The sequence below is a fragment of the Strix uralensis genome, chromosome 7 (assembly GCF_047716275.1).
Source record: "Strix uralensis isolate ZFMK-TIS-50842 chromosome 7, bStrUra1, whole genome shotgun sequence".
NCBI lineage: Eukaryota > Metazoa > Chordata > Aves > Strigiformes > Strigidae > Strix > Strix uralensis.
The window spans coordinates 24,480,532-24,506,482 of NC_133978.1; the positions used below are offsets into that span (position 1 = coordinate 24,480,532).

General features: G+C 36.1%; 1 protein-coding gene and 1 long non-coding RNA gene across 4 annotated transcripts in view; one reads left to right on the forward strand and one right to left on the reverse strand.

The window, feature by feature from the left end:
* Nucleotides 1-438: 438 nt before the first annotated feature.
* The window catches only part of PDE6C (phosphodiesterase 6C), a 31,108-nt gene continuing 5,595 nt past the window's right edge, over nucleotides 439-25,951 (reverse strand). The window contains exons 2-23 of one of the 2 annotated variants that reach the window (XM_074874936.1): nucleotides 20,029-20,181; nucleotides 19,828-19,917; nucleotides 19,460-19,600; nucleotides 18,812-18,886; nucleotides 18,659-18,723; nucleotides 18,486-18,552; nucleotides 17,725-17,772; nucleotides 17,372-17,521; nucleotides 16,544-16,687; nucleotides 16,392-16,460; nucleotides 13,157-13,303; nucleotides 12,670-12,777; nucleotides 12,453-12,562; nucleotides 10,322-10,409; nucleotides 8,788-8,888; nucleotides 7,537-7,644; nucleotides 7,204-7,267; nucleotides 6,127-6,201; nucleotides 5,899-5,982; nucleotides 3,633-3,786; nucleotides 1,454-1,505; nucleotides 439-833 (exon numbers count right to left, since the gene is read on the reverse strand). In XM_074874936.1, coding sequence (XP_074731037.1) covers nucleotides 1,486-1,505; nucleotides 3,633-3,786; nucleotides 5,899-5,982; nucleotides 6,127-6,201; nucleotides 7,204-7,267; nucleotides 7,537-7,644; nucleotides 8,788-8,888; nucleotides 10,322-10,409; nucleotides 12,453-12,562; nucleotides 12,670-12,777; nucleotides 13,157-13,303; nucleotides 16,392-16,460; nucleotides 16,544-16,687; nucleotides 17,372-17,521; nucleotides 17,725-17,772; nucleotides 18,486-18,552; nucleotides 18,659-18,723; nucleotides 18,812-18,886; nucleotides 19,460-19,600; nucleotides 19,828-19,917; nucleotides 20,029-20,181 — 2,061 coding nt within the window. In that variant the 3' untranslated portion in view covers nucleotides 439-833; nucleotides 1,454-1,485. The remainder of the gene's footprint in view (nucleotides 834-1,453; nucleotides 1,506-3,632; nucleotides 3,787-5,898; nucleotides 5,983-6,126; nucleotides 6,202-7,203; nucleotides 7,268-7,536; nucleotides 7,645-8,787; nucleotides 8,889-10,321; nucleotides 10,410-12,452; nucleotides 12,563-12,669; nucleotides 12,778-13,156; nucleotides 13,304-16,391; nucleotides 16,461-16,543; nucleotides 16,688-17,371; nucleotides 17,522-17,724; nucleotides 17,773-18,485; nucleotides 18,553-18,658; nucleotides 18,724-18,811; nucleotides 18,887-19,459; nucleotides 19,601-19,827; nucleotides 19,918-20,028; nucleotides 20,182-25,951) is intronic. The other variant, XM_074874935.1, reaches the window with a different exon arrangement.
* The window catches only part of LOC141945969 (uncharacterized), a 35,704-nt gene continuing 13,951 nt past the window's right edge, over nucleotides 4,199-25,951 (forward strand). Inside the window, exons 1-4 of one of the 2 annotated variants that reach the window (XR_012629691.1) lie at nucleotides 4,199-4,896; nucleotides 9,261-9,394; nucleotides 9,680-9,928; nucleotides 16,197-16,381. This is a non-coding gene — a long non-coding RNA (uncharacterized LOC141945969). Of the gene's footprint in view, nucleotides 4,897-9,260; nucleotides 9,395-9,679; nucleotides 9,929-16,196; nucleotides 16,382-25,951 lie in introns of those variants that run through there. The other variant, XR_012629690.1, reaches the window with a different exon arrangement.

Sequence of the window (25,951 nt, forward strand, 5' to 3'; positions counted from 1 at the left end):
TGTAGATATACTGGTATAGTTATCTTAGTAAACTCTTATTTGTATGCAAAGTATGATGTTTACCATCCGCGTCTTTAGATTTTCACAGTAAAAGGTGGTCAGTTTAGGAGCTGTGGTCAGAGCCATTTGCACATGGGCAAAAGAATGGTTTCTCTGAACTATGGCTACAATTTAGATTTATCCTTGGTAGTTTTGAAAAAATACCATGTACCGTGAGCCTGCTTTTTATAGATATGAGACAGGGAATTGTGTTGAGCATTCCTAAAGTGAAGGAGATGTTTACTCTAGAACTTTATATAGTATTGAGAATGAAGAAAAAAGACAATTCCAGATTAAGGAAATACACGTAATATAAAAACCTAAATATACAAGTTATGAAAATACTAATTTTTTGTTTGAATTGTACATGTGAGACTTCATTCAGTAATTTCATATGAGATCTGTCTAAATTTATATTTTTTCTGGACAGTGTGCAGAAGTTACATATTTTAATAAAAATACAGTATATATATTGAGTGACATGAAAAAATATCTAGAGTGCAGAGTTAACTCATTTTGCACCATTATTTTTCTTTTAATTTTCCAGTTTTTAATTGTAACTGTTTGCTTTCTTCATTACAAATTATTTCCAACAAATGGCAAGTGTTTAAAGGATTGTTAAGAGATTGATCTATACTATTCTACGTGAAGCAGAAGTCCACTGGGGCTCACTGAAGTTTTTTCTAGGTGTCTTTTCTGTAGCAGAAACAGTGTCTGAGACAATTACAAAATTATACATGTTTTGGATTTCCCGTCCTCTCCACTTCCGCCACTACCTCCAGCTGCATTTCCAGCTAAAAAATGGAGAAGGAAAGTAAAGTGAGTATTTTCTGTTAATTTTAGCTGCTCTAATTTCTTGTTAAAAAGGTGTTGCTTTTGTAATATGCATATTAAGTGTGTTTGACCTTCTGAAAATTGAACATGCTTTCACTACTTGGTGGGAAAATGGAATAAGAAACAATACCACATTATATATACATATGTGTATATAGTATAGCAGCTGATACCATTTCTCAAATGACCAAACTCACACTGAACCACTCTTGGGGGAAAGTTTCAGCAGCTAAATATATTTAACTGTCCCACACATGCAAAACTGAGGTATGCAAGCCATGCAAAAGAAACTCTTAGATCAGTATAATCTGTGAATCTATTCTTGAAGCAGATGATACAAAAACTTTAATTTGACCTAATTGTATAAGCCTTTATCCAACCCTGCATGAATCCCTTTGTAGTTACCATCTCAGAGAGAGAGAGACTTTTTATGTTTGTTATCTATAGCTACTGATTCTGTTACTGTCTCTCAAATGATTCCACAGATGTTCACTGGTCATAGTTAAGATTCTTTCAATGTAATGAATTGCGTTTCCAGGTTCATTTAAGGTAAGATACCAATATTAGAATTAAAACTTACATTTGAAAGCTGTGGATCACCATGTTACTAGGTCATTTTCGACCCTTTCCACCTGCATTGAAACATGTCACATAATCAGTGTCCTACCCTCTGTAATTTGTGGATATAATCAACACTATGTTACTGTGTATTTTATTTTCTTAGTTTAGTACTGTATTCTGGTTTAGTTTCTGTTCTGAACTTTCCACTATAGTGGTTCAGCAAATATGTTTATTTTGTTTTCTGTCTGCTGAATGGCTAAGAATAGCCGGGTCAGTGTGATCTAGAGAAACCACCGTGGTTCAGCATGTATCAAATTATTGTTTGTATGAACTGACTTAACAAACCCATATATTTACATGGCCTTGATTTGACAGTGTCAGATCTGTTGTTCACAAATGTGCATGACCTCATTCCAGTGCACATTTAAAAAGATGCAAAATAATTCACTTACATTTTGTGATACCAGTTATGACATGCAAAGGTCAGATCCTTAGGTCCTGCAAATCAGTCTGTTCATGCTTGCCTGGGTAAGCTTCCTTGTGGGAAAATACTTCTTTCCTTAAGCCAGTGACTAAATGATTTCAGAATACCGATGGTGTAAGATGGTCCTAACTTCAAGTGGGAGTAAAAATACCTGAGTCTTCCTAAATGTATAATTTTATTTTTATTTAAGAACCTTATGCTTAAGGGTATAGGATCAGGCTTTACTAACTATACTTTTTGCCAAGAAAGCAAATGTATAAGGAGGTTAGTTTGTAGGTCCCAGGTAGTTTTGTATTGTTTTACTGGTATCGCTGTGAAGTTCAGACGCTTACATTCCAGTGTAAGGAAAGAGTACTTTGTTCATACTCACAACCACCTAGCTCTCAGCAATAAATTAATCTTAAATAAATAAGATTATATGATTAATTGCAAAAAAGTGTCTTTAAAAATAAATTTGGGAGACAATGGGGTGGGCACAATTTCTGTGAAAGTGTGTATAAGTAGTATCACAGTGTGAGCAGGTCAAAATATTTCTTGTGATTTTATTACAATGATAATATTTTATTAAACTTCTCTTTCAAAAATCTGCGTTGATTAAATCATGTAACTTACAGTCCTTTTTAACTTCTTTGCAACAACAGGGTTTTTTTTAATTTTAGCCTAGTATCATTTATTTTAGGAGCTAGTAATTTTCTAGTTCCACTCCACACTGACAATAACTTCATGGGTGGCCTTGATTAGTCTCTTTTTTGTGTGAAATGTGAAGAATACTCACCTATTTCCCACAGACACTGATTAACAAATAAATTATTCAGTACTGGTTTATGTTTTAAAGCTCTGAAACACACACTTAGAGTAAGCTAACTTTTCTTCTTCAAACTAGCTGACAATAAATCATTCTGTAGTATTCACATGCATTTTGGTTTTAATCTCTGAACCTTTTCAGTCATCTCAGCTGATTGGCAGAGCTGTTGACCTGCTGTTCCACATGCAATATAGAATAAAAGTAACTGACTCATTTCACTCTTACACTTGAGCGATAGGTTTCAGTTTCTATAAAATCAGATTCTCTTCTAGGTTATCGTGTGCAGAAACATACTTTCAGTTCTAGGACCTGGGCTGTCTTAGGAAGATTAGTGTTAAGTTTGTAATATGAGAGAGTGTATTTCAGCCAGGAAACTAATGGTAGGGAACTAGAGCCAAAAGTTTTATCTTAAACTTGGAAGAGAAGTCTGGATTTGCACTGCTTTTTTATGTTCCAAATGCACACTATCCATTCCCATCTCTTTTCCTTATGCTTTTCATTTTCAACTTAAACAAAGCACCTGAATACATTTGAGGCTGATGCCACACAGAATTTTGATATATCTCTGGTATTTCAGGTGACTACAGCATTCACAGATAAATGTTTAATTACATTCAGTTTTAAGTCTTAAGACAACAGAAATTTTACATTCCCTTCACTTTTGTGATGGTCACATTTTCTATAATTCTACAGTTTAGAAAATTAGGTCAGTGTACTGGATTTGTGTAAACTTTAAGGTTACTTCTCTTCCCAGTAAAGATAAAGCTAATTTGGTTAATTCAGAACTCGCATACTATTAGTATAAACTTTAATAGAATATTGAGCAAGTGCACTGCATGTGTGAATTTGAGAGAATATCTTGACTGCCTTATAAATACATATAAATGAAAACCTCAGAAGTTACTTAACCTTTTTTGGCAGCTGCTGCTTCTTCCTTTTGCTTTTGTTCCTCAATAACTTTTATCTTCTCTTCATATTCATCAGCTCGCGTTTTCCATTCAACCCTGTTGTTTTTAAGACCATCAAACATAGGTGTAATTTCCTTGTGAAACCTTGAAAATTCCTATACAAACAATTTGAATTAGTAAATTAGAATTTGTAAACACGGATGATATGTGAAGTCTGAATTTATGGAAATACTGCTGCTTTGAAGAGGAAACATTAGCTTTCATTTTTGTATTAAATCTAATTCCATATCTATGCTAGATTAATGAATTTTATTTGAGATCACATTTTTTTAAAGCGCTTGTTCCTTCTCTGGTAGTGGGTTTTCTGTAGAAGAGAAAAAAAATTTTAAAGTGTCGAGTACCTGCTGGTGTACGTTTGAAAGCATGCTTTTGGCCATGCAGTGGTGGCATATTATTGGAAATAACGTGTTGGGATAATAATGCCCTATTGTGCACATAGTTAGAAAAGATCTGAATTACACTACGCGTTTTAGTATCTTCCCTCATCCCACACGTGATAGCCTGATTCATATAATACAATTATAACAATGATAATCATATGATAAAATAGTATGCGTCATAATCAGGATACAGTTGCAGTGGTGCAACTCCCCCCCCACCTCTTGGGCTGCTTGGTGCAGTTTCCTGCCCCCCTCATGCCACATGGCAACCCAAGATGAATTGGGAAAGGTAGTGGACCAGCACGTTAAGGCACTCCCTTAGCACACCTGGTTCCTGCCTCCTCCCCTACCACTTGAGAACAATAATAACAAAGGCAGTGGACCCTTAATGCACCTGGCTTCTGCCTCCCCTACCACTTGGGAATGGTAATAACAATCAGTCACCTCCTGACAGCCTAATACATCGGTACCTGGGTTGTGGCCCAGAGGGGGTGATACCAGAACTCCAAGATCTAGCAAGTTCTGGGCCTGCACAACTGGTAGAAAATACCAGAATATTCTGTTATACAAGTTGGGCTGAAATGGAAAAGTACCTGATGAAAGTCAATTTTCTTGGACCCTATAAATAGCAATTCTAAGCGAGACCTTTTGAGCTCTTCTGAATCACAGTGTGTTATGACCAGCATCTCCCCTGAGTTGGGATGCCTCTCAGGCTCAGACTCCTCCAGGTTTGAAGATCATCTGCCCGCAAAGCCAATGAAAGGCCAGGGTGAAGTCAGACTTCTCGGGGCTCAGTTATCACCCCTTGAGGAATACCAATGCACTGTGAGTATTTGCTCCAGACTCAAGAACAGGGAAATTTTAACCATAGACTAGCCTCTTACAACCACCTCTTTACTTATCTATGTGCTTGAATACACACATTTGCCTTCATGAGTGTGGATGTCTATATATTTCACTGGATATCCAAATATTTCCGTGCTGTTTATGTGTGTCTGTGTGTTTCGTATTTATACATATATATATATATACTTTCATCTAGAAAACCTTGTAGTAAGTTAGTGTAAATCTTGTCATTCTCAAATCTTAAGTCACTGTTTTAATCATACTTTACCAAATCACCTTAATTTTTAAATCAATCAATCAATCAATCAATCATTAGGTGCTGCTAAAATTCAACCTTTGATCTACCTCACACCACCAATAAATCTTAAATTGCTATTAAATCATAACCATGTCAAATACTTTAATTCACAACAGTAAAAAAGTCTAGTATCCTGTAGTATGTTCCAAGCCAATGAGGATGTATCTGAAGATGTTAAAATATTACATATCACTTTTCAGCATGACATTTTGGGATAATATTAAAAGCTAGACAGGGATTAATAATGTTGGCATTTCAGTGACTCACAGAAGATATAGAATATCTGTATTTCCAGAATATTGCAAGTTTCCTATTCCCTTTCCTGTGCCATTAACTGCTTTCTGTAAGCATTCACATGTTACATACTTACATTAAATGGGGCTGTGAAGAATCAGACTGGGCTTTCTAACTCAGTCTTTCAAGTTAGTAACAAAACCTCAGCACCCTCAAGTTTCACTGAGATCTTCACTTTTTATGAATTTACTTCACATCTCTTGAATTTGCTTTGTGGGAGCAATTCTTCTGTGTAACAAAAGATTGAAAAGTCATGGTGATTGTGATAGTGGTTTACCCTGCGACCAAGAGTCCTGCTGCTGTCTAGAATTTATTAACTGTGACAGTTTGTCACTAATTGTGTTATCAGAACTGCTGCAGTGGGAAAGCAAAAAAAAAATTATTCTTACCTTGTACACAAATGTACACACAAAATCTATAAAACCAACTTGGAGCTTAGGTAGTTCATCTCCTTTGTTTCTGTCCATCATAGGCTAGAACAGAATAGCAGTAATTTAGATTATGTAGATATCATGCTTTTTGGTATAATGATCTGTTAAGCATCATGGACCATTATCTATCCAATGTTTTAATAAAAGTTGATATTGCCTAACACAGTTTAATTATTTAGTACTTACAATTGGTTGTTGCTGTAGCACAGTTCGTTCCAGGTCGCCTTGCTCCCAGAATTCGTTTGCAACCATGAGGGCAACCTGAATAATCACAATTCAGTGGACGTGTCAGCAGAAAGCAGTAAATTTAAATAAATAAATAAAAGAACAAGGCTTTCCAGAAAATGTGAAAATGTTGATTAACTAAGAACTGGCATATTACTGTTTACTACTTAACTACTATTACTAACTTCCCTTCCACAAAGAGAGGACTTATTTCTTGCTAGTGTTATCTTTGAGTAGTTTAAAAAGTTCTCCAGAAATAGGGGTTTTTCCGCTCTTTAATCCCTGTAGAGATAGACAAGCGCTTCTTTCAAAAATTAGACACCCTCTGGTGTACTTAAGGCTTTTTCCAGAAGTTATATTCTGGTGTATGCCGAGGAAATGATAGATTATTGTGAACAGAAGCAAGAAAATATTAGCAACATAACAGTCTTCTAGTACCTGTAATGTGTATTACTTAGGAGACTCCACAAGCGTCCTGCAGTTGTATTTTAATTATGCATTGTTAAAACTTATTCCTGTAAGGCTAAGTGATGAGCTTCAGCATGATGGTCAGTAAGTACTGGAGTACTTGAAGTACTTACGTACAAAACAGTGTCACACTGTACTACAGAATTTATTTTTAGCATGTTTAAGCTACTTCGCAATGGCACCGAGGTCTACAGAATAGACACAATTCAAATCATACTATTGTTAAATCTGAACCTTAAAAATTGCTGAAAAGCAGCAAAAGTTGGATATCACAAAAATAACTTAGTGATATTTAAGGGTAGCTAGACCAGCTGACAGAATCAGGGATGCCAGTTTTAGCTGAAGGACAAGTAGAGAAGGGTGGAACAACTGTAGAGTGGTTGGGGAGAGGCATCATGGAACTCTTATGCTCACAGTGACAGCAAAATAGAGGTGGTTTTCTAGAACCTGCAGTTGCGTGCAGATACTTAAATATCTATCAACTGATACGTAATATTTTTTTAAATGATCATACATCAGATAGGCAGTAAAAAGATAGAAAATGCAGTATTGTCTTCAAAAAGTACCTACCTTACTTTGTACTTCCCAAGGCTTGGTTATTGCAGACAGGTCACATCCAGTCATCATCATAGCCCTTTGAAAACACAAAACAAAACAGGAGTGTAGTTAGGATGAGGATACAAAAAAAAAAAAAAAAGTAGGGTTTTTTTAAGGAATTTAGAGACATAAGACGTGCGTTTTGTACATTTTGTGAAGATTGTAGACATCTGATTTAAAATCATGGTTATGCTCATCATTAGAAAATAAGACCAAGTCTTAATTTACATGTTTAGGTACCCAAATTCTTTTAAAATCTGGTCTTAGATAACTGATTGAACAAAGAGTAGAATATTAACCACCTACATGATGACTTCTTTTTTGGTTGGGTCAATAGATATATATTTAATTGCCTCCTCTTCAGTTTCCATTTTTTCAATTGCATCCACGATCTTTTGAAACATAGTTCTTTTCCTGTTAAAAGATAGCAATAAACCATGTATTAGTGAACAAAAGTTCCTACATTAAAAATGAAATAGAAAACCATATTTTTGATGTTTATGCTTATCCAAAGTAGCATCCTAGTCATCGTAGTATCAAAGTGACACCTTCTTCCCATTGAACTCAAACTTTTCAGGGAACCTAGCACATTTAGATTTTCCTATATACAAGTGACATGTAAAGGCTTATGTCAGAATTCTTGGCAAAGAAACAAATAACGAATTTCCTAACTCTTCATATTACTGTTTGGGGTGTCATTCTTATTTCTTTAGAATTACATGTTTGTTACTTCCTGTAACATAATGAATTGGGAAAAGAAGCAAATACTAATAAATGTTCTTTGACTCTCTCCCCTCAAAAATCCAAAGAAGCATTAAGACCTGACTGAGAAGAACATTCAAAATATAAACATGTCTTGCTATTGCTTAATAAATCTTGAATGATGAATGAAATAATGGAATTGCTGTTCACTAAAATTTAATAACTGCTGTTGAACAACTTACTGAATTGTTTCCTGTCTCCTGACTTTAAATTGCCCTAGTCATAAGACATCTCGACAAAAACGAAAGGCTCCATATATCTTTAAGGAAAATACCCATTATAAAAGCACATTAAGTCAGTAACTTAGGAACAGAGTGGATGATTTAATATTTGGAGTCTTTAGCATATTTAGCATTGCGATCAGTTGATTTCTGCAGGTTTTTTATAAACCAGCATCTTAATTTCCATGTCATAGGCATAATACTGTTCAGTATGAGTAATTGTATGCTGATTATCACACCTGCATGCAACCTTATGATTAGGCTAAAGAATCCACACTCCTGAAATACAGTTTTGCTGTAACTTAAAAGCATATTTGAATGACCTACTAAATGTGTACATAAGTGTTATATACATCTGTGTGTTCTCTAATTTGAAAGCTTGTAATGAATCTAAGAATGTCATGGTTTTTTACAAGAATTAGACTTAAAAGCAATTTTAAGTATAGCTCTGTATTCTGCTTATAAGCATCTCTGTACTCTGCATATAAACAACTAAAAACTACAGTTTCTATAGGAAAATTCTATAGGATTGACATTTTTTTCCGTAGGAATTTATACAGGATTTAGTACTTACTTGAAATACAAAGCCAAGTCAGTTGCTATTATTGCAACTTCAAATAAGTGCAGAACAGTTTCAAACTGGCGCTTATTTAGGTTCTGGAAGATGTTTAAACTCTGAAAGATGGAAGGTTTACAAATTCAATTCCTTTTATAACACTGTCTTTGATTTGTACTATACAGGTTGTCTCACAGAATGTGTAACAAAATTGGCCAACTACAGTCCCTACATTAAAATAATGCTATAAGTGAAAAATTATTCAATTGGTGAAGATGGCCCTTATTCATGGCTAATAAATGGCTAATTAACTGTGTGAACAGTAGGTGGACCTAAGATGGTGCCCCAGAGGCTGCACAAATAACTAAATCCACAGTAACTCAAAGAGTTGCAAGTCCTACTATTGCCGTATATAAATTAAAACCAATGAAAACCACCTGTATTCCATGTAATTAGTAACGAAATGGCAGTTCTCTGTAATTTCTTTACAGTTTACCTGTGAGAGCACAGGGTGCAGCAATGCCACTGTTGAGACCCTCCAGAGGTCCTGACAACTGCTCCAGCAAAGAGCAGAGCTTAGTCCCCAGCATCTCACATTTGAAAAAGTACATTGCCATGAATAAAGGTAAAGATGTTTTGGTTTATTTTTAAAATCATAAATCTTCTGGGTTTTTTTATGATCATTGTGCTACTGGCTGGTGTAAGGATTTAGTCTGTGGCCTCATGAAGTCAGGAAACAGCACCACCACAGGATTAGAAAATGAAAAATAAGGGTGGAAGTGGGTGTCTGCCATGTTGCTGTGAACAAGTGGGATGGAAGTGGCACATGTGTTCAAGCCTTGCCTGTTAAATCTCTTATTTCCTTGCAAAATATGTATTAAAGAGTTCTAAATAGTGTCTTCCCTTGTAGCCAGGACAGAGCCAGGTGCTGAGGGAAGGATGACTGAGCCCCACTGGAGGAGCAGAGCTCTGTGGGGCAGAGGGTCCTGATGGGCTGCCCTGCTGCCATTTTGTTGAGCCTGAAGAGACTGCAGTGGGGAGCCTCACCTTCGTGGCTGCTGGGGAAAGGCAGCTGAGGGCATGAGCCTAATTTAGGGAAGATCTGGAAGATGGGAGCTGCAGCAGAGCCTCATGATACCGTCTTCTCTGTTTTAGCAAGGTAAGGCATGAGGGGTCTGGCCTGGGGGTAAGGGGGCCCTCCATAAACAGCTCCATGCCTTTGTTCCTCAGCTGCTAGAGCCAGCAGCTGAACTCAGATCTCATGAACAAGGGGCAGCAATTTAATTACATTTTGTATGTATGTATTGTATTTTCTGCTTTGGTTTCAACATGAAAATGGAAAAAAACCTGAGTGTGAGTGAGGCCCGGAGGAAAAGCATTTCTATCTTAAGTGAGTCTATTTCTGGTGGATTTACTGATGTGTCTCTAAAAGTGGACAATTTCTTAATCTGGACCTAGAGGAATGAATGAGACACGATGAAATTTGGAACATCATAACTTAATTGGATCTTTTGTATTGATCAGTGTGAACAGAAGCTTCATCCAGACGTACCTCATCTTGCAGTAGAGTTTTACTGTACTCTAGGTGATGCCTTTCTAAAATGGAAGAGCCGTGAAGTTTTGCCAGTGGAGCAGCTGACCTGTTGAAAAAGAAACAATTCTTTATAGTATTTTGGAGGCAATATTTTTTTATCCAGGATCCAGATTTTTAGGATTAAAATGCTTCTGATTTGCATGCTCAACAGTTTGATCTGTGTATCGTAACCATTGGTATGATGCAGAGCAAAAAAAAATACTTGTCTGCCTTCAGTCTTGTGGCTGACTAATGATGGTAATTGGAGAGCACTGGGTGTTCAGTGCCCACTAAAGTCAAAGATGTGGTTAGATGCCTCAAAACTCAAAAACTGTCCTTTTTAAAACATGCCTCTGTTGGTCTTGCACATTCAATTTTGCTGTTTGTTTCATCTACGCACCTTATGCGTACCTTAAAAGTAGCCTTTATCCATCTTTCATTTATTCTGTGGCACAGCTTTTGAACTGTTGTCTGTCTGTAATGACTGTGGGCCATGTCCCCTGTGATTTTAACTTACTGTAAGTTAAATCTAAAGTAGCAGTATAATGGAGTTTAATTCCTCTAATGCCCTTGGGCTCCTCCCCTCCCCTCAAAATCACCGTTTTATGGACTGCGCAAGTCCTGACAGCTCAGGTGTGTTCCGTCTTATCGCAGAGCTCAACGCATCCCTCTGACGTTGGGCTAAGCTTCAAGCAGAGGAAATTCTGTGTCAGACTATGGTAGTGGGAGGAAGGGAGAAGTGTCCTATCTACATAGGCTCCAGGTGGTTCTGTATGTTTGGGAGTGTATTTTCCTCCTTTCTTACCTCAGCTAATAACTCCATTCCTCAGATAACCCAAGGCAGATTGCTACATGCTACCTATATTTTCCGACTTGTGATTAGGACTATTGTCGTAAAGCCTGATAACTTTTATAAATAGCTTTGGTGCATATGACCTTGCGTAGAGGGCTTTCAGCTAGGGAAGACCAGAGTAGGAAGATTTAAACCCCCTGTTAAACTTATTTGGATGAGAGGCAGTCTGCTGAAGAAGAATCAGCATCTGCCATTCTCTCTCTCCTATGTCACCTGGAGAATCCCTGAGAATAATCAGAAAATCCCCTCGCGTCACTGCTCTAGCATGCAGGCTGAAATACCTCTCCTGGGAGGAGTGTATCCAGGGTCAGAGGAGGAAGATGAATCATTCTGGAGATACAGTTGGTGGGAAACTGTACTCAGAAAATTATGGCTATAATCTTCTGGTACACATGACGTTCTGAGAAACCTGCGTTCTCCAGCTAGCATATAGAAACAAGATCATGTAAAAGACTAAGTGGTAGATTGTTCATTCTTCAGGTGAAGAGTAATGTTGTAATAAAAAGGTAAGTTTAAAACAAAATGAATTAACATTGTTTTATAACAAGCTTCTACTAATTAATATTGTTTCATAACAAACAAGGAAAAAATCACAAAGAAATCCTTTAGAATATTTTTTCAGAACAAAAAGTAGCATGAATTGCAAGCCTTAACCTCATGATGTGTAACTTAATGGCATGTGGACCCAGTGGCAGAACACAAGCTCTTTAGCTCAGAATCCTGTATAACATGAAGAGGTTACACCTCAGGAAAGTACCTACATCAGTCAGTAAACTGAGGAGGCGGGAAACAACTGAGCCAGTCAATACGGATGGTAGAAAAGAATGCATCTTAAATCCTGTCTCCCTCTAACTGGCCCTTGTCTATGCCACATCCTGAATCCCTCTCCAGAAAAGTACTTATGCTCTGACTTGAAAAAAAGTAACCCAGTTAGGGATTTGAATTTACTTTTCTCATTTCTTTGTGGCCTCATGTGCATGAGACTCTGCTACAATCCAAACATTGCTAGAGCTTAGTCTCTCTTAAAAATTATTGCAGCTCCAGGAGATCCTTCTAAGAATTCTGCCTTTGCATTTTGTCTTTGTGTTTCAGCTGTCAGGACAAATGCTCTGAAGCAGAAATCTTCTGTAGGATAAATGTTTATTCATACCAGTTGAATATGGAATATATACCTTGTATTTTCACAAGTTTTGACGTGTTTTTTTCATTTGCCACTAAAAATACTACATTTCCATACATTTGAGCGGTTGTACTTACTTCATTTGATACAAGTTATTGGTCCCTCTGTGATCAATGTCATGGCAGAAAGCAGCAGCAACCATGGCAAAGGCTTCTAGATCAGTATAGTATTTCTTTATTTTGCCTGTCTGTAAAAGAAAACAGACAATTCTGTGTATGCACCTTCATGAATTTTCCAGTTGGAATTGAAAGGAAAGCTAAGTAATTAATGTAAGGTTGATATTAGCAACATTACCATCAGCAGAGTAAACATTGTTTGTCCCACATTGAATCCATGTCGCCAGTTATGGTAAGTGATATCTCGATAACCCTTCCTGACTGTGTACATCCATCTTGTAAGGACCTATTATGAACAGAAGTGGTTAAGACTGTGCTGTTAATTGAAACAAAGTTATGGAATTCCTACAAAATCACTGGATTATACTATGAAATTGCTGTAATAATGTACAAGTTCTATGAAAGCAATTGCTTTTCACTGAATTAAACACGGAAACAGCAAATAGTTCTTATGTAAATACATGTTGATTTAATTCCTTCTATAGCTCACACGATTTCAGGATTAAAGTATTTATGACAAATATGCAAATGTTTAATTAAGAGTGGAAGATTGTTATCCATACTGCTAACATTTTAGTATTGCCAACTTCTATATTAAAGTACCTACAGTCAGCTATTTTTCTTCTATCTTAAAATAAATATAAACAAAACAAAATAAATCAGACCTCAGCTGGGACTTTGAACTTTTCAACAACATTTATCTCAAAGAACAGTCGTATTCCACAAGTTATCAGGCCATGTTCTGTAACAGGAAAGTCACTGAAGCGAAATTCATACAGTTCTAAATCTTTTGGATCAGGTAATTCTTCTTTCTGTTAGGAAAAGTCAAAAACACAAGGGTTTTTCTGGCAAGAATAAAGTTAGAAAAACTTTTTTATTTTCTTTTCTGACTTCAGTAGAAACACTGCCTAAGGACAGTATACTTACTATATCTTCAAAGGCCTCAGGTTTCAGTACAAGCTAATGTGTATTAAGTCATGAAACACAGTCGTCATACTGCTGCCTTTCTTCTCAAAGAGGATAAGGTAAAAGTCTTTGCCAGGCAGTGCTTCTTCCTACTCTGAATTCCACCACAATTTGTTGTGACCATTTCAACATTTCCTTAGTTCAGAAATCTCAGGCCTTGGAATTTCTCCTTCCTGGTATAAAATCCTATGATTCTCCCACTTTCAGCCTGGTCTCAAGGCTGCAGTTTAGCTTTTTCACAACCAAAATTATTCTTGCTAAGTGTTGTTCTTCCCTTTTGGATCTTATGAATAGTGATGAATATAGTCACCAAAATCAATCTGTCTAGAACAAAACATTTTTCTACTTTTATGGTAAAGTATAACAACAACTTTTTTTTAATAACAGAAGGCTTGCTTGCATGCCTACATACCCATAGCCTTGTCTTCTCTTGGAGAGACTATAGGCAAGCAAAGATTCCTGTACGTTTTTTAACCTCTGGAGTGCTGGTGATTTGTTTCTGTTCCACATCCAATTCTCAGAATTAGTCTGTCTTGTCTCCTATGATAGTCTCTCTTTGTCTGTGATAGCCTATATACACTTAATAGACAAACCTGTAAGGTTGATTTGGCACATGGAAAGTGGACTGGAAAATCCTAGGAGATCAGATGTAAAAATTCACAAATCTTATTTATGTTCTTGTTTGTCTCCTTGCAGTAGATTCTTGACTGCTTGGCTCTTGAATGATCTCAATATATGCATAAAGTAAAAATTGTTGCAATGCTTAAATGTACAAAGCATTTAGTATTCATGGTTATTATGTCTTACTTCAAATCCCTTAGAGTCATTTACTTTCTAGTGCTGTAGTTGGTGATGATTCTGTCCTAGTAATTGCCTTTCTGTAGTTTACAACAGTCTGTTCTAAATGATCCTGACCGCTGATGAAAATGAGGGATCATTCTAGAATTAGTGGACTGTATAAGTGCATAATCTTTTCCCCATGTGCTAAGTTTCATTAGAAGCTGTCTGGATGCCATTCAGGGATTTTTCTCTCTCTGAAGGTCAGATACAGAGCTTAGGCCAGCTCTTTCTTGTACTGAAGAACCTCTGTAAAACATATACTAAATTCTAGAATGCAGAGGATACGAAAGTTAAGAAGCCTGTATTAAATTTAAATTGCCTATTTTGTATACATTATATAGATTCACACTGAATAGCCTAACTGGTAAAAGCAATATTAGTGAACTGTTCTATAACAATTTTCATCTGTATATCCCAAAGCCTAGGGAGAGCGGTATTATATTTTAAAAATGTGCCCCAATCCAAACAATAATTAATTCAGGGACGTCTGATGCAACACAAAAAATAGATTATATGATCACAATGACTCCCTTCTTCCATAGTAGCTTCCATAAATGATCTTCATTTTACAGATAAGGAAAAAAGACTGAATGTATGCATATATTTCAACAAATAATGCTGAATATCCGTGCAAAGGTATTTCCTTCTCCCTGGGATTTTCCTTTCTATATACTCTGATCTGAGGTCAAGGACAAGGAAGCCTGGAGCAGTGGTGTTTTAAGACCCATTACTTTGTGAATCATCAGATCTAGAAACACCTGCTTTATCCCATTAGCTATCTGGGATTCCAGGTCTTATAATAGGATAAAGCATTTGCATGTAGCCTTGGCAGTGCAGAATATATCAGACCTTTGAATTTGTGACTCCACGACGTTGAGAGAACTCATTTTAATTGCTTTTTGGAATTTAAAAATTCATACCAGTAATGTTTTTACATTTGGAGCCTGTACCATAATAATCACTTGTTGCTCTACCAGTAGAGAGATTTTTATAATGTTCATCTATTAATTTTTGCAATTCTTCATGCAGCTAAATTAAATTTACTTTAAAAGGTATGTGAAGCTACACACAGTCTGTTGATATTTTTTGGTTTCACCACTTGTAAGCTGTGTCAGCATCTGTTTTGTGGGAGCCAGTAAAACTTAACACCATTGCATTCCAGCATGCACCTGTACATAACTAAAAATAGTTTAATGAGATCTTTTCCCTATAGCTATGTCTACATTAGTAAATGTGGTATAATAGGAGAAATATCTGAAGTGGTTGGTACTGGAAGTCAACAAATTTGTGTGCATTTGACCTTTTTTCTTCAGCCTAGCTCTGTTTTGATCCATTAATAGTGGGAGTTCATTCAGTGTTTTCCTGGAGCACATCTTTGATTTTTGTTTCAGATAAAGTAAGCCTGTGCATGTGCTCCAGGACTGTTCCACAAGAAAAAATGAAGTGCACTAACTGGATAGAAACAGGAGTTTTCCTCCAAAAAGGCAATCCCTTTCTATATTGAAATACTAAGGCAGTAAGAGGACTGAACAGTCTGGAAAAGAAAGTGACTGATTTGGGGTTTAATAGTAGCAGAGTTTTAATTGATTAGGTCAAATCTGTTTCATCACTGTGAAGTCACTGATCACTGTCTTTGGACTTCTCCCTAAGGAAATGCAGGAAAATTAATCTGAAGGTAGGGTAGTTCCACAGGACACTACTACATGTGTTTTCTCACTAAGAATGAAAGTGACCTTACATCAATGTCCATTCTTTTATTTTCAAAATTAAGTAAATTCAATTATAGGTATAGCACTGTCCCCATGGATGTTTAAAGAAGTTAAACTCTTCAAATGTTCATTCATATAAACATTTCTGTGTAAGTCTATCCAACTTTGTTGACAGTATGTTTCCTTGTAGGTAACAGTGGGGTCTGCATGTAGAAGAACCAAAGAGCTTGAAGATGTGTTATTAAATCAACTCCATCCAGCTTGTGGAACTGATAGCTAAAATCAGTATTAATCAGGGATTGGCTATACACAACTTTTTCTATAATGCAGGCACATTACTATCTGATACAAACATGCCACCAGAATGTTCAGTTTAATGACTTACCAAAATCCTGATAAGATCCTTTTGATCACAATCTTCTATGTTGTTTACATTTAATTTCTCCTTGTATTTCTAAACATGAAAATGAGTAAGAAGTTCAGGTTTTCTGTAGCAAATTTCCTACTTTGATTTTGTGACTGTGGACAGAAACTTACCAGTATAGATTCAACTTCAGAAGGGGTGGCCTTTGTCTGGTACATAAGCATTTCCTGAGCAATGTCTTTCCTGTTTTCAAGCTTGTTCATTTTCTCATAAGTGTCAGTGTTTAAAACAGACCACCCCAGGAACTGTGTGAGAGTCTGAAACAAAGCCAAGCAAAGTGGTGATGACACCATGACAATAAAATTAAACTGACAATTTGAACTTACTTTTCTTAAACTCCGTTTTCTGGTAGTGGTCTTTGAAAAGCAGTGTGTTGTTAGAGGCCTTTACCTTCCATCGACAAGTTCTGTTAGCACCTCGCAGCTTTTAGTGATGTTGTTTGTCTCAGCCTAGTAATTAAGGGCCCATATTCCCATTTTGTATATAGAACTTTGAGTCTTATGAAGCTTAAGTTAGCTGAGTGGACTTAGGTACACTGTGTAGAATCTTATCTTGCCCAAGTACATGTGATCATGAATACTCTGGGAACTCCCATGATCACAGGCATGATACCCATTGGCAAGCAGCATGCCATACCTGCCTACCCACTGCTAATTAGGAGATGCTGACCATCACTGAAAAGTTAAATGGTTAAAAATAAAATTATATCTGGCTTTTGTTCATTATTGGAATGTAAATGATCTCATAAATTTTCAGGTTTATAAAGGCAAGTAAAATTTCTGATTTTCAAGAAACTGTGAAGATAAACTTTTGGTTAGATGTTAATATAGCCTCTTTGAAAATTTTTAGACATTTTTTAGACATTTTAAAATTACTTTTTACAATAATATTTTTATTAACATCATATGGTTCCTTAAAGCCTCTAATCCTATTAAGCTTACTTCAATGATCTGTTCATCATACTCATCAAAAGGTTTTCCATCTTTCCTATTATAAAATGTTGCAACTCCCACAATTTCTTCTTTTTTGTTGACAATAGGCAATGACAAGACATTTTTGATAACCCATCCACTCTCATCCACTGGTCCTTTCTGTAGGAAATCCAAAGAAGAGGAAATTTTCTGTATTTTTTGAAAGTAGCAATACAGCTATTGTTATAGGCAATGTAACACTAAGACCCGTGCATCACAAACAAAGGAGAAATTATTTATGTAATCAGCTGTATAACTAATTGGTGGAAAGCATTAGCATATTTTTCTACAATATCTATAATTATTAATATTACTGGAATTACCTGAAATGTGAAATATTCATCTTCTGGTGCATTCATCATGTTACAAATCTGCGGCATAAAGAAAAGGAAACGTTGTTTAAATGGAATATAATCTGCACCAAGTTTTGGCCTGATATTTTAGAAAGGCATAACAACAGCGAGCACTGGAAATTAAAAAGGTTCCTGTTAAATTAGATGTGGCTATTCTAACAGACATCATTCTAGAGTGCTTGTAGCAGAGTCCCTTTTGTATGATGTCTCACAGTGCATAAGCATAGGGGTTAAGAAAATCACTTCCAGTTTAAAATGGCATGGGGGTTTATAGAAATAAATGAGTACTAAGGGCTCTGTCCTTACTGCTATTAAAAATGCTATAGGATTACTAATAACTATCATACATCACAACTTTGAATTACGTATATTGTCTACACAAGAAGAGATAAGAAAAAAAAAATTAAAACTCTGTATATGATAATTTTCTTACTTTGACATTTTGTTGTGAGATTTAGTTAGCACACCTGGAAAGTGACATCAGATGCACACATTATTCCTCCGATGTCACCGCAATCAGGGGGAAATTTTCTTGATGTTTTGGCCATTTGTGCTGAGGGCTCCATCCAGCCTACCAATTCACATTATTTCACTAGGATCCAGTCACACTGGAAGCAGCATGGTATTTTTGTAGAGGTTTTTGGTTGTGGGGAGGTTTGAGGGTTTTTTGGTTCAATCAGAAGAACTACGTGAACTAAAACTTTTAGTTTTTACTTTTGCTATGAACTTACAAATCCATTTTCAGCAACATATGTTGGCAATCCACTGACAAGACACCAGTGATCTGCTGGAGGTGACCTTTAGAGACAGAATGAAATTAAATGATTTCTACAACGTAGACATGTTATTCTATCCCAGCAATATATCTAATTACCACATTCACAGGCTGCCAATAAATACTCACGGAATAACTTTGATTTCTTCTTTTCCATGTAAAATATAATCAATAATCTTATAAAAGTTGACTTCCTAAAGAAAAAGAGAAAAACATGTAGGTGACCTGTACAACCTCAATGTTGAAGTTAAGATTCATAAAAAGAAAAATTAATATCCTCACTCGTCCATCAGGTGTCCTGGGGCCTTTGTAAGGCTCGGCTTCCCCCAGCCGGATTGGCCACTCATCATAGAACTCCTGAGAAAACAATACACAGGGTTTAGCAAAAAGAAAAACAAAGCAGTTCTGTGTTCATAGATAACATGACATCCATGGATAGCAATTTTATTTTTCCTTCTCCATAGCTGTACTATTGTCTCATTTCAGACAATATTAAGAAAACATTATTAAATATATTCCAGGCAAGAAGTGTTTGCCAGTAAATTGCAGGCTAATCTGAATCTTATCTCTGAATGATTGTACAGCTTAATTGTTGTTTTAGAAGGTAGGTATTTATAAAGCAGTAATCAGACCTGCACTTCTCTCTTCTGACCTTTCTCACATGGAATTATTAATATAAAAAAAATATTTCAGAATTAGCCGTTATGTTTATTGTTGTTGTATCCTTTGCCATGCTTATATTTTGCATGTAATTTTTGTAGCGTGGTTAGATTTTATATAAATAATCCCAAAGGGTTAGAAAGCATGGCAACTTTGTGTATGGAAAGAATGCACTAGAAACATGCAGAACAAATGAATTAGAAGGATGGATTTTATAACTTAAATGTTAGGAGTAGCACATTTCTAGCAAGTAGGCAAAATGATTGTTACCTTCTCTTTAGTCATGTCCAGGAGACCAACAGAGTATCTTTCACAATTCAAATACATTCGAATAGTATACAGTGCTTTGTGAAACTGCCGTTCTATATCTGTTAGCTCTTCAAATACTTTGTTGGCAGACCACAAAAGCATCTATTTACAACAAAAGAGAAATAGGGTAAATGTTCAAAACAATAAGAAAACATAAACATATGAATCCTAAGCATTCCAGAATAAAATTATAAGGTGCATTACTGTTATCAAATAAAAAAAATAGATGCTATCCTTACTTCAATAAACTTGCAAGAATATAAAATAATGGGAATAATAATGGTTTCACACAAAAAACGAGGTATTATCATTACCAAATTATTCTATACCTGACTTCTTCGGGATTCAATATTGTAGAGATACGTCATATGATGATTTCTTAGGACCAAAGATATAAAATTGAGGTATTTTTTAAAGACCTAAAAATGACAAAGAGCAAAAATAAGACAAAAGTATCAAATCAAGAGGTAGATTCACTCAAACTACTTGTTGAACTAACAACTGTACTGTTGTGTGACATTTGAGATTACCTCTTCATCCTCCTTTGAGAACTCAGTGGCATTTAATTTGTTGAGTGCCATCACAACAGCAAGCACCTCTTTACCCTGCATAATTGGAGTTGCCAACATATTGATTGTTGTATAACCAGTTCTTTTGTCCAGAAAGTCAGAAAAATGGTTGTTCTGAAAGAAGAGGAAAAAAAAAAACCACAAATGAAACACATATCAATTATTTACCATTCCAAGAGTAAATGATCGTTTATATTTGCAATGCTATAAGCACAGTTTCACAGTGCAATAAGTTTATATGTGCAAAACCCCATTATCGTTATTTAACTCAATCTTGCAGAGTTATATGTACAAGCTTAACTTAAACATTGGTTATGAGTATAGCTTCTGAAACCAAGTTCTGTGCAGGTTTTTGTTAGAATGATGAGGAGTTTGAAGAATTAAAAATATGGGGAAATCTAGAATGAAGAAGAGAGTAGTATGACTTTGTGGCTACCTGAGAGTCTAATACATATGGCTTTCATGTAAGAGAATGATTTCATAGCTATAATATTAATTATTATTTCATTATTTCTGTAGATAAAATTCATTATACTGTCCCATCACACAATGTTTAAAACTATGGTCTGTCCTGACTGTATATGGCTAAAAATGCTTCTGGCAGAGGGGAATCCCCAGCAGGTATGCATCTGGCTGAGATGTTTGTTACTCCTTCCTGTGTGACAGATTCCGATTCCTACTGCTCCCAGCCCAACATGCTCTTCTGGTGAATGGGATGGTGTAGGACCAGGTGGATCAGGACACAGATAGGCTTTTGTTGGATGTGTGATCCTGTGGAAATGAGACCACATTACTAATGCATGAGCCACAACTAACTACCCCACCAATTTCATCCTTGAAACCGAATGCTGAGGAGGGTTTAGTAAAAGCTATTCTTTTATGTGAAAAGTACTGGGAAGCTAGTTTATGTTTTGTGGAAAACTGTTTCATTTCCTCATATCAAAGAAATTCTTGGTGTTTTCTTTGAAATGCTTTAGTGTTCCATTTAATTTAAAAAAGGGATTTGAAATTTGTCAAGGAAATCTCTTTGTCAAGGGTTGTTGTATTTTGTGATGTTCTTATGATAATATATCTAAATGAACAGATTTATGAGTTGGGGGATTGAAATCTGTCATTATGTGCATACTGAGAAGTGACATAGTTTTACTAAGCAGCTAAAATAGCCAGACTCTGTCTTCACTGAGCCTTTTCCATCCCCCTGCATCTGCCACTGCTAACAAGTCAGTGCTCAACCTTCTTCAGAGAGGTAAGCGCTTAAGTCCTGGTCTACGGTCAATGACAGATTCCCAGTGAATTTCCATTAACAGTTCTGCTTCTGATTTCTCAAGGTGATGAGCAGTTGGTGTTAAATGAGAGTATCAAGAGGTGGTGAGTGGCCTGGTAACCAGGGAAGGTCAGACTAGGTTATGACACCATGGATAGGAATGGCAGCCAGCCGGAGGGAGGCCAAAGGAGTCCTGTTTTAAGGACATCCACCCACAACCAAGATTCCCAAACCTTACCAGTCCCCTGCTGTTACAAAATATTTGTGAATGCACTTACAAAGTGACCGACTTCTTACTACATGTCTACCCACAGAGCTCATATTACTGCTATTAATTACTGCATTAGCTTAGACGGCCAAAGTCTGCATGGTGAATCTCAAAGTGGCTTCCTTGCTGAAGGGCTGGAGAATGTTGCAGGATGCAGCATAATCAAATTTCTGCTTTCATAAATTATACACAAAGCTACTTAAACAAACAAGCATTTTCTAGGTTGGAAAAATCGAGCATGAAAAGGCTAGGAAATGCCAGAACTAAAATTGTTTGTCTACTATTCGTATCTTTTCTCTGAATTTCTTTTTTCCCCTCTTCCCTCTAGCAGTTGTTTCTGGTATATGTTGATTTTAGAGCATATACAACCCTGAGAAGGTAGACTGGATTTTATTGGGTGTTCAAAATGTTAGGGATTTTTTTTCTTTCAGTTCTTCATAGTCTTTAGACAGCCCATCTTTTACATTTATGTTTTAGATTTCCTTTTAGGACTGCATTTCTATGAAAGGAATGAAATGTGTGGAAGTAACCCTGAAATGCCTTTTCTATATTTACTGACTGGGGTCTCTTACAGAGAATTGATTCTCTTCAGGACAGCTTGTGTCATCCCCATAAATCACATTGAGAAAAATAAAAGTAGTCAATATGTTTTCTCTGTAGTTCAATGTATCAGGCTGTATTTGGGTCCCTGAAAAGTGTAGCCAGTTTCAAATATATCGTCCAGGTGAAGAGGCGATTTTTTCTCTATTTCTGTCAAACTTTCCTGAAGTTGTTCTTTTGTTTTTCTCAGAGAAAGGTACAGGGGTATCTCACTTAACAGACATCCAGGGAAAATGCCAGTCAGTCTGTCTCTTTTATATAAGAATCAAATACTGTCCTGCAGTCTGCTAAACAAGTATGTTATTACATGGAAATATTTTATTTTCTCTAAGATGTATTACGTGCTGACACAACCATTCTGGTTTTGGATGTGGTTTTGCGCTTCAGTAACAATTTCTGAATCTCTGACTGGTTTAGGCATTCAAAATAAAGTAAATCAGATGATAGATAATTTGACCCTGTTTGGAGTTCCTCCACCTCACTAAGAGCATCTAGCATAATGGTAAGGCCCAAGTTCCTGGTTTTAGAGTGCTGTGTGCTGCTATGAGGGAATAAATAAAAACTTCAGACACTCCTGGATTTCTGAATACTTAAAAGGGACCTGTATACACCAAGTGAGCTGAATCAGCAGGACACTGCTGCTGAATCTTAATTTGTTTAATAACTCCAGACTGAAGGTACAAGCAGTGGTGTTCAGAAGAAGCACTTTGGTCATACAATTTTTGCAGAGGATAGGAAAATTTTAATGCAAGTCTGTGTTAATAAACAAAAAGTTCAGTATAACAAGCCATCCTGAGTTGTGCCTAGATAGTGCAATGCAGAAAGATATAAATACCTCCTAACACATTGGCAGCATTCCCACAGCATATACAAGCAAAAATTTGTGCTTAGATTTAGGTTTTTACTTAATATTTTGCACATAATTGCTAGGAATTTTGAAGCCTTTATTTCCAATCAAGGTTTTAAAATATTTTCTCTTGAGAATATAAGCTTCTTTTGTTTTTAAAGAAAATCACTTTTCACAATGTCTGGAAAATCATGTTCATAGACAAAAAAATAATGTTCAAGCCAGAAAATTGCTCTGCAGTATCAGAGACAGAAGAGCATCTTGGTGCTCCCATGAATATATGAATGAGGACACTTAGTCTATTTGAGCCTGATCTTATGAATCCAGCCATCTTTTAGAGCAATGTTGTGACCTCGCAGCTCTCAATTAAATTGTAAAATAAGCTTTAAAAAAAAAAAAAAAAAAAGAGGGAAAGGCAATCTGTTGATAACTCCTTAACTGTAGTACATTTGCAAGCCTTTTCTACTAGCTCCATTTAAAGCTAAGATATCTAGCCATTTACTGTACAATGATCAGTTCTGTAGATATACCCTAAGATGTGCAACATGTCCTGGATTTGCACCAGCATACAGGAGTGGAAAATCAGGACGCCTCTTTGTGTTCATCTTTCTGTTACAGGTGGTAGAAGGTAACTGGAGGGGAGTTTGGCAGGCTGCTATGGATCTAGACTATACACTTGAAATTAGGAGCTAATTCATGTTTTTTGATTCTCTAAACCATGACACCAGTTTTATCTCACTGTAACTTACCAACACTACTACACATTATTCTTATATACCTCTTACCAATGAAATATCAATATAATGTTCTATGTTTAGATCATTTGGCCTCAACTTTTAAATTCCTTTAAGTTTTATAAGCCTAATTTCCATCTCACAGCTACCAGTGAAATTTACTAAATCAGAAGTCAGTGTTGTGAAAACTGTGATTACACCACTGTGAAAGGGAAAAATAAGGCCATTCTTTCTAAAAATAATTTTTATTTTCTTCATATGCCAGTTAAAAAAAATGTGCTTACTGAGACTATACCATATCTGATTCTGGATTGTAGCTACACAACTGTAAGTTCATGTCTGTAGTAAGGTAAAATAAGTACAAAAGAGAAAAACTCACTCCCCTGGGAACCACAGGCATTTTGAGAAGAAAGTGTTTTTTAAAAGACTACATGAGCAGATAATACTTCATGATTATGTAGTTTGTTTTTAAAAAAAATCAATGTTACTTTGTTGTTTCTGAAAATTTCTTATTGATGGACTGCCAAGAAGAAGGAACCATCTTGTGTCTCTCTTATTTCATGGTTTTCCCTACAGATCTCAGCTCCTTTCTTGGGAGTGATGTGTTCTTCTATGTTTCTTTTTACCAGTTTTTAAAGACCTAATTTCTTTCATGATGATTTCTCCTTCATTGACTGGTTTTAGATATCCCATCATTCTTTAAGCAAACCATGAAAAAAAGTTCTGCAAAAACTTCTAACCTTTCACAGGCTTTATTCTATGCCAAGCTTAAAAAATGATGAAAACTATAATTCTAATGTTCATTGAACCATCCTACAGTATTTAATAAAGGAAGTACATCTCCTTATTCATAATGTCATTTTAGGATTTGCTACACTGTGCTCCAGAACACTGAGCTAAGCCTTGAGCGTTTCTGATGGGATTAATGACAAAATGCAGCCTCAGGCAAGTGAGTTTGACACTATTGGAAACTCCAGATCAAAGTCTGCAGTGTAAATTATTTTTGGAGTGTAAATTTGATCAGAAAATACAAAAACTGTTGTAAATAATGAGATAGTATAACCCTTGTTAACTTGCTTTTCATTGCACATGCAAAAGTATGTAATTTATACAAATGCAGGAAAGATGGAGAAATGGAGAAATGTAAAAAGCAACTCAAAAAGAAGTATAAGGGAACAAGGATCCCTCTTTCTCATTCAACTAGTCAGGGTGAAGATTCACTGCTCTGGTTTATTTGAGGTAATAGGAACTGCAGCTCAAAGTTGTTAGTATCGAGGCTTCTCACATCTCCAGTATACTAGTTTGTTCCCAATTGCTTTTAGCATCTTCATTACACATGTGGTTTGAAATGTTAGGAAATAAGACTTCTCCATAAACCTTTGCTTCCTTGACTGGGGGCCTCAATAGCAAGCAGCATGGTGTTTTGTTCATGTCCCACAGATGACATTTACACCTTGCTTTTCATATCACCATCACCATTATTCCCATTCAAAAAACTCTTCCTTCCTTCTAGTTTTGACTCTGAGTGACCTGTCAGTATCTACTGTGCAGCCTACCTCCCCATTTTGAGTTTGGTGATGTGCCTCAGATATCACAGTTAAGGGGAAATGATAAGACTTAATACTGCAGCTGAGGTGGTAATGCCAAGAGACATGCCTATTTTCCTCCTTCTCTTTCCTCTTACAAAGCAGAGGAAGAATAGCTTTCTGGGACTCCTTGCAGTTATGACTACTTTGTTCGTATTGGGCTGGAGGTTCTGTGTTGGATAGATGAGCTCAGACTGGTCAAAATACATCATCCTTTGAATGTGTGATGACCAGGAGTGGGTCTGGAGCACTACTGGAACAGGAACCACAGGAACCTCTGACATTAGGAGCTGGTGTCACACTCTCATCATTATCACACATTTCTTTGCACCATCTTTCCATGTTTCTGATTTTCCTTCTGGTAGCCCTGCAGTATTTTCTCGTCTTCCTGATATTTTGTTGTCCCACTGATTGTCTTGTATTGGCTCAGATTGTCACTGATTGTCTTGGATTGGCTTATCCTAATTTCAATTCACAAGTGTTTTTGTTTCATAATGATATAATTGAATGTGAATGGAAAATAAAAAGCACTTACCATCAGATATGAAGATATCGTCAGTCTGATTCAAAACCAAAACCAATGAG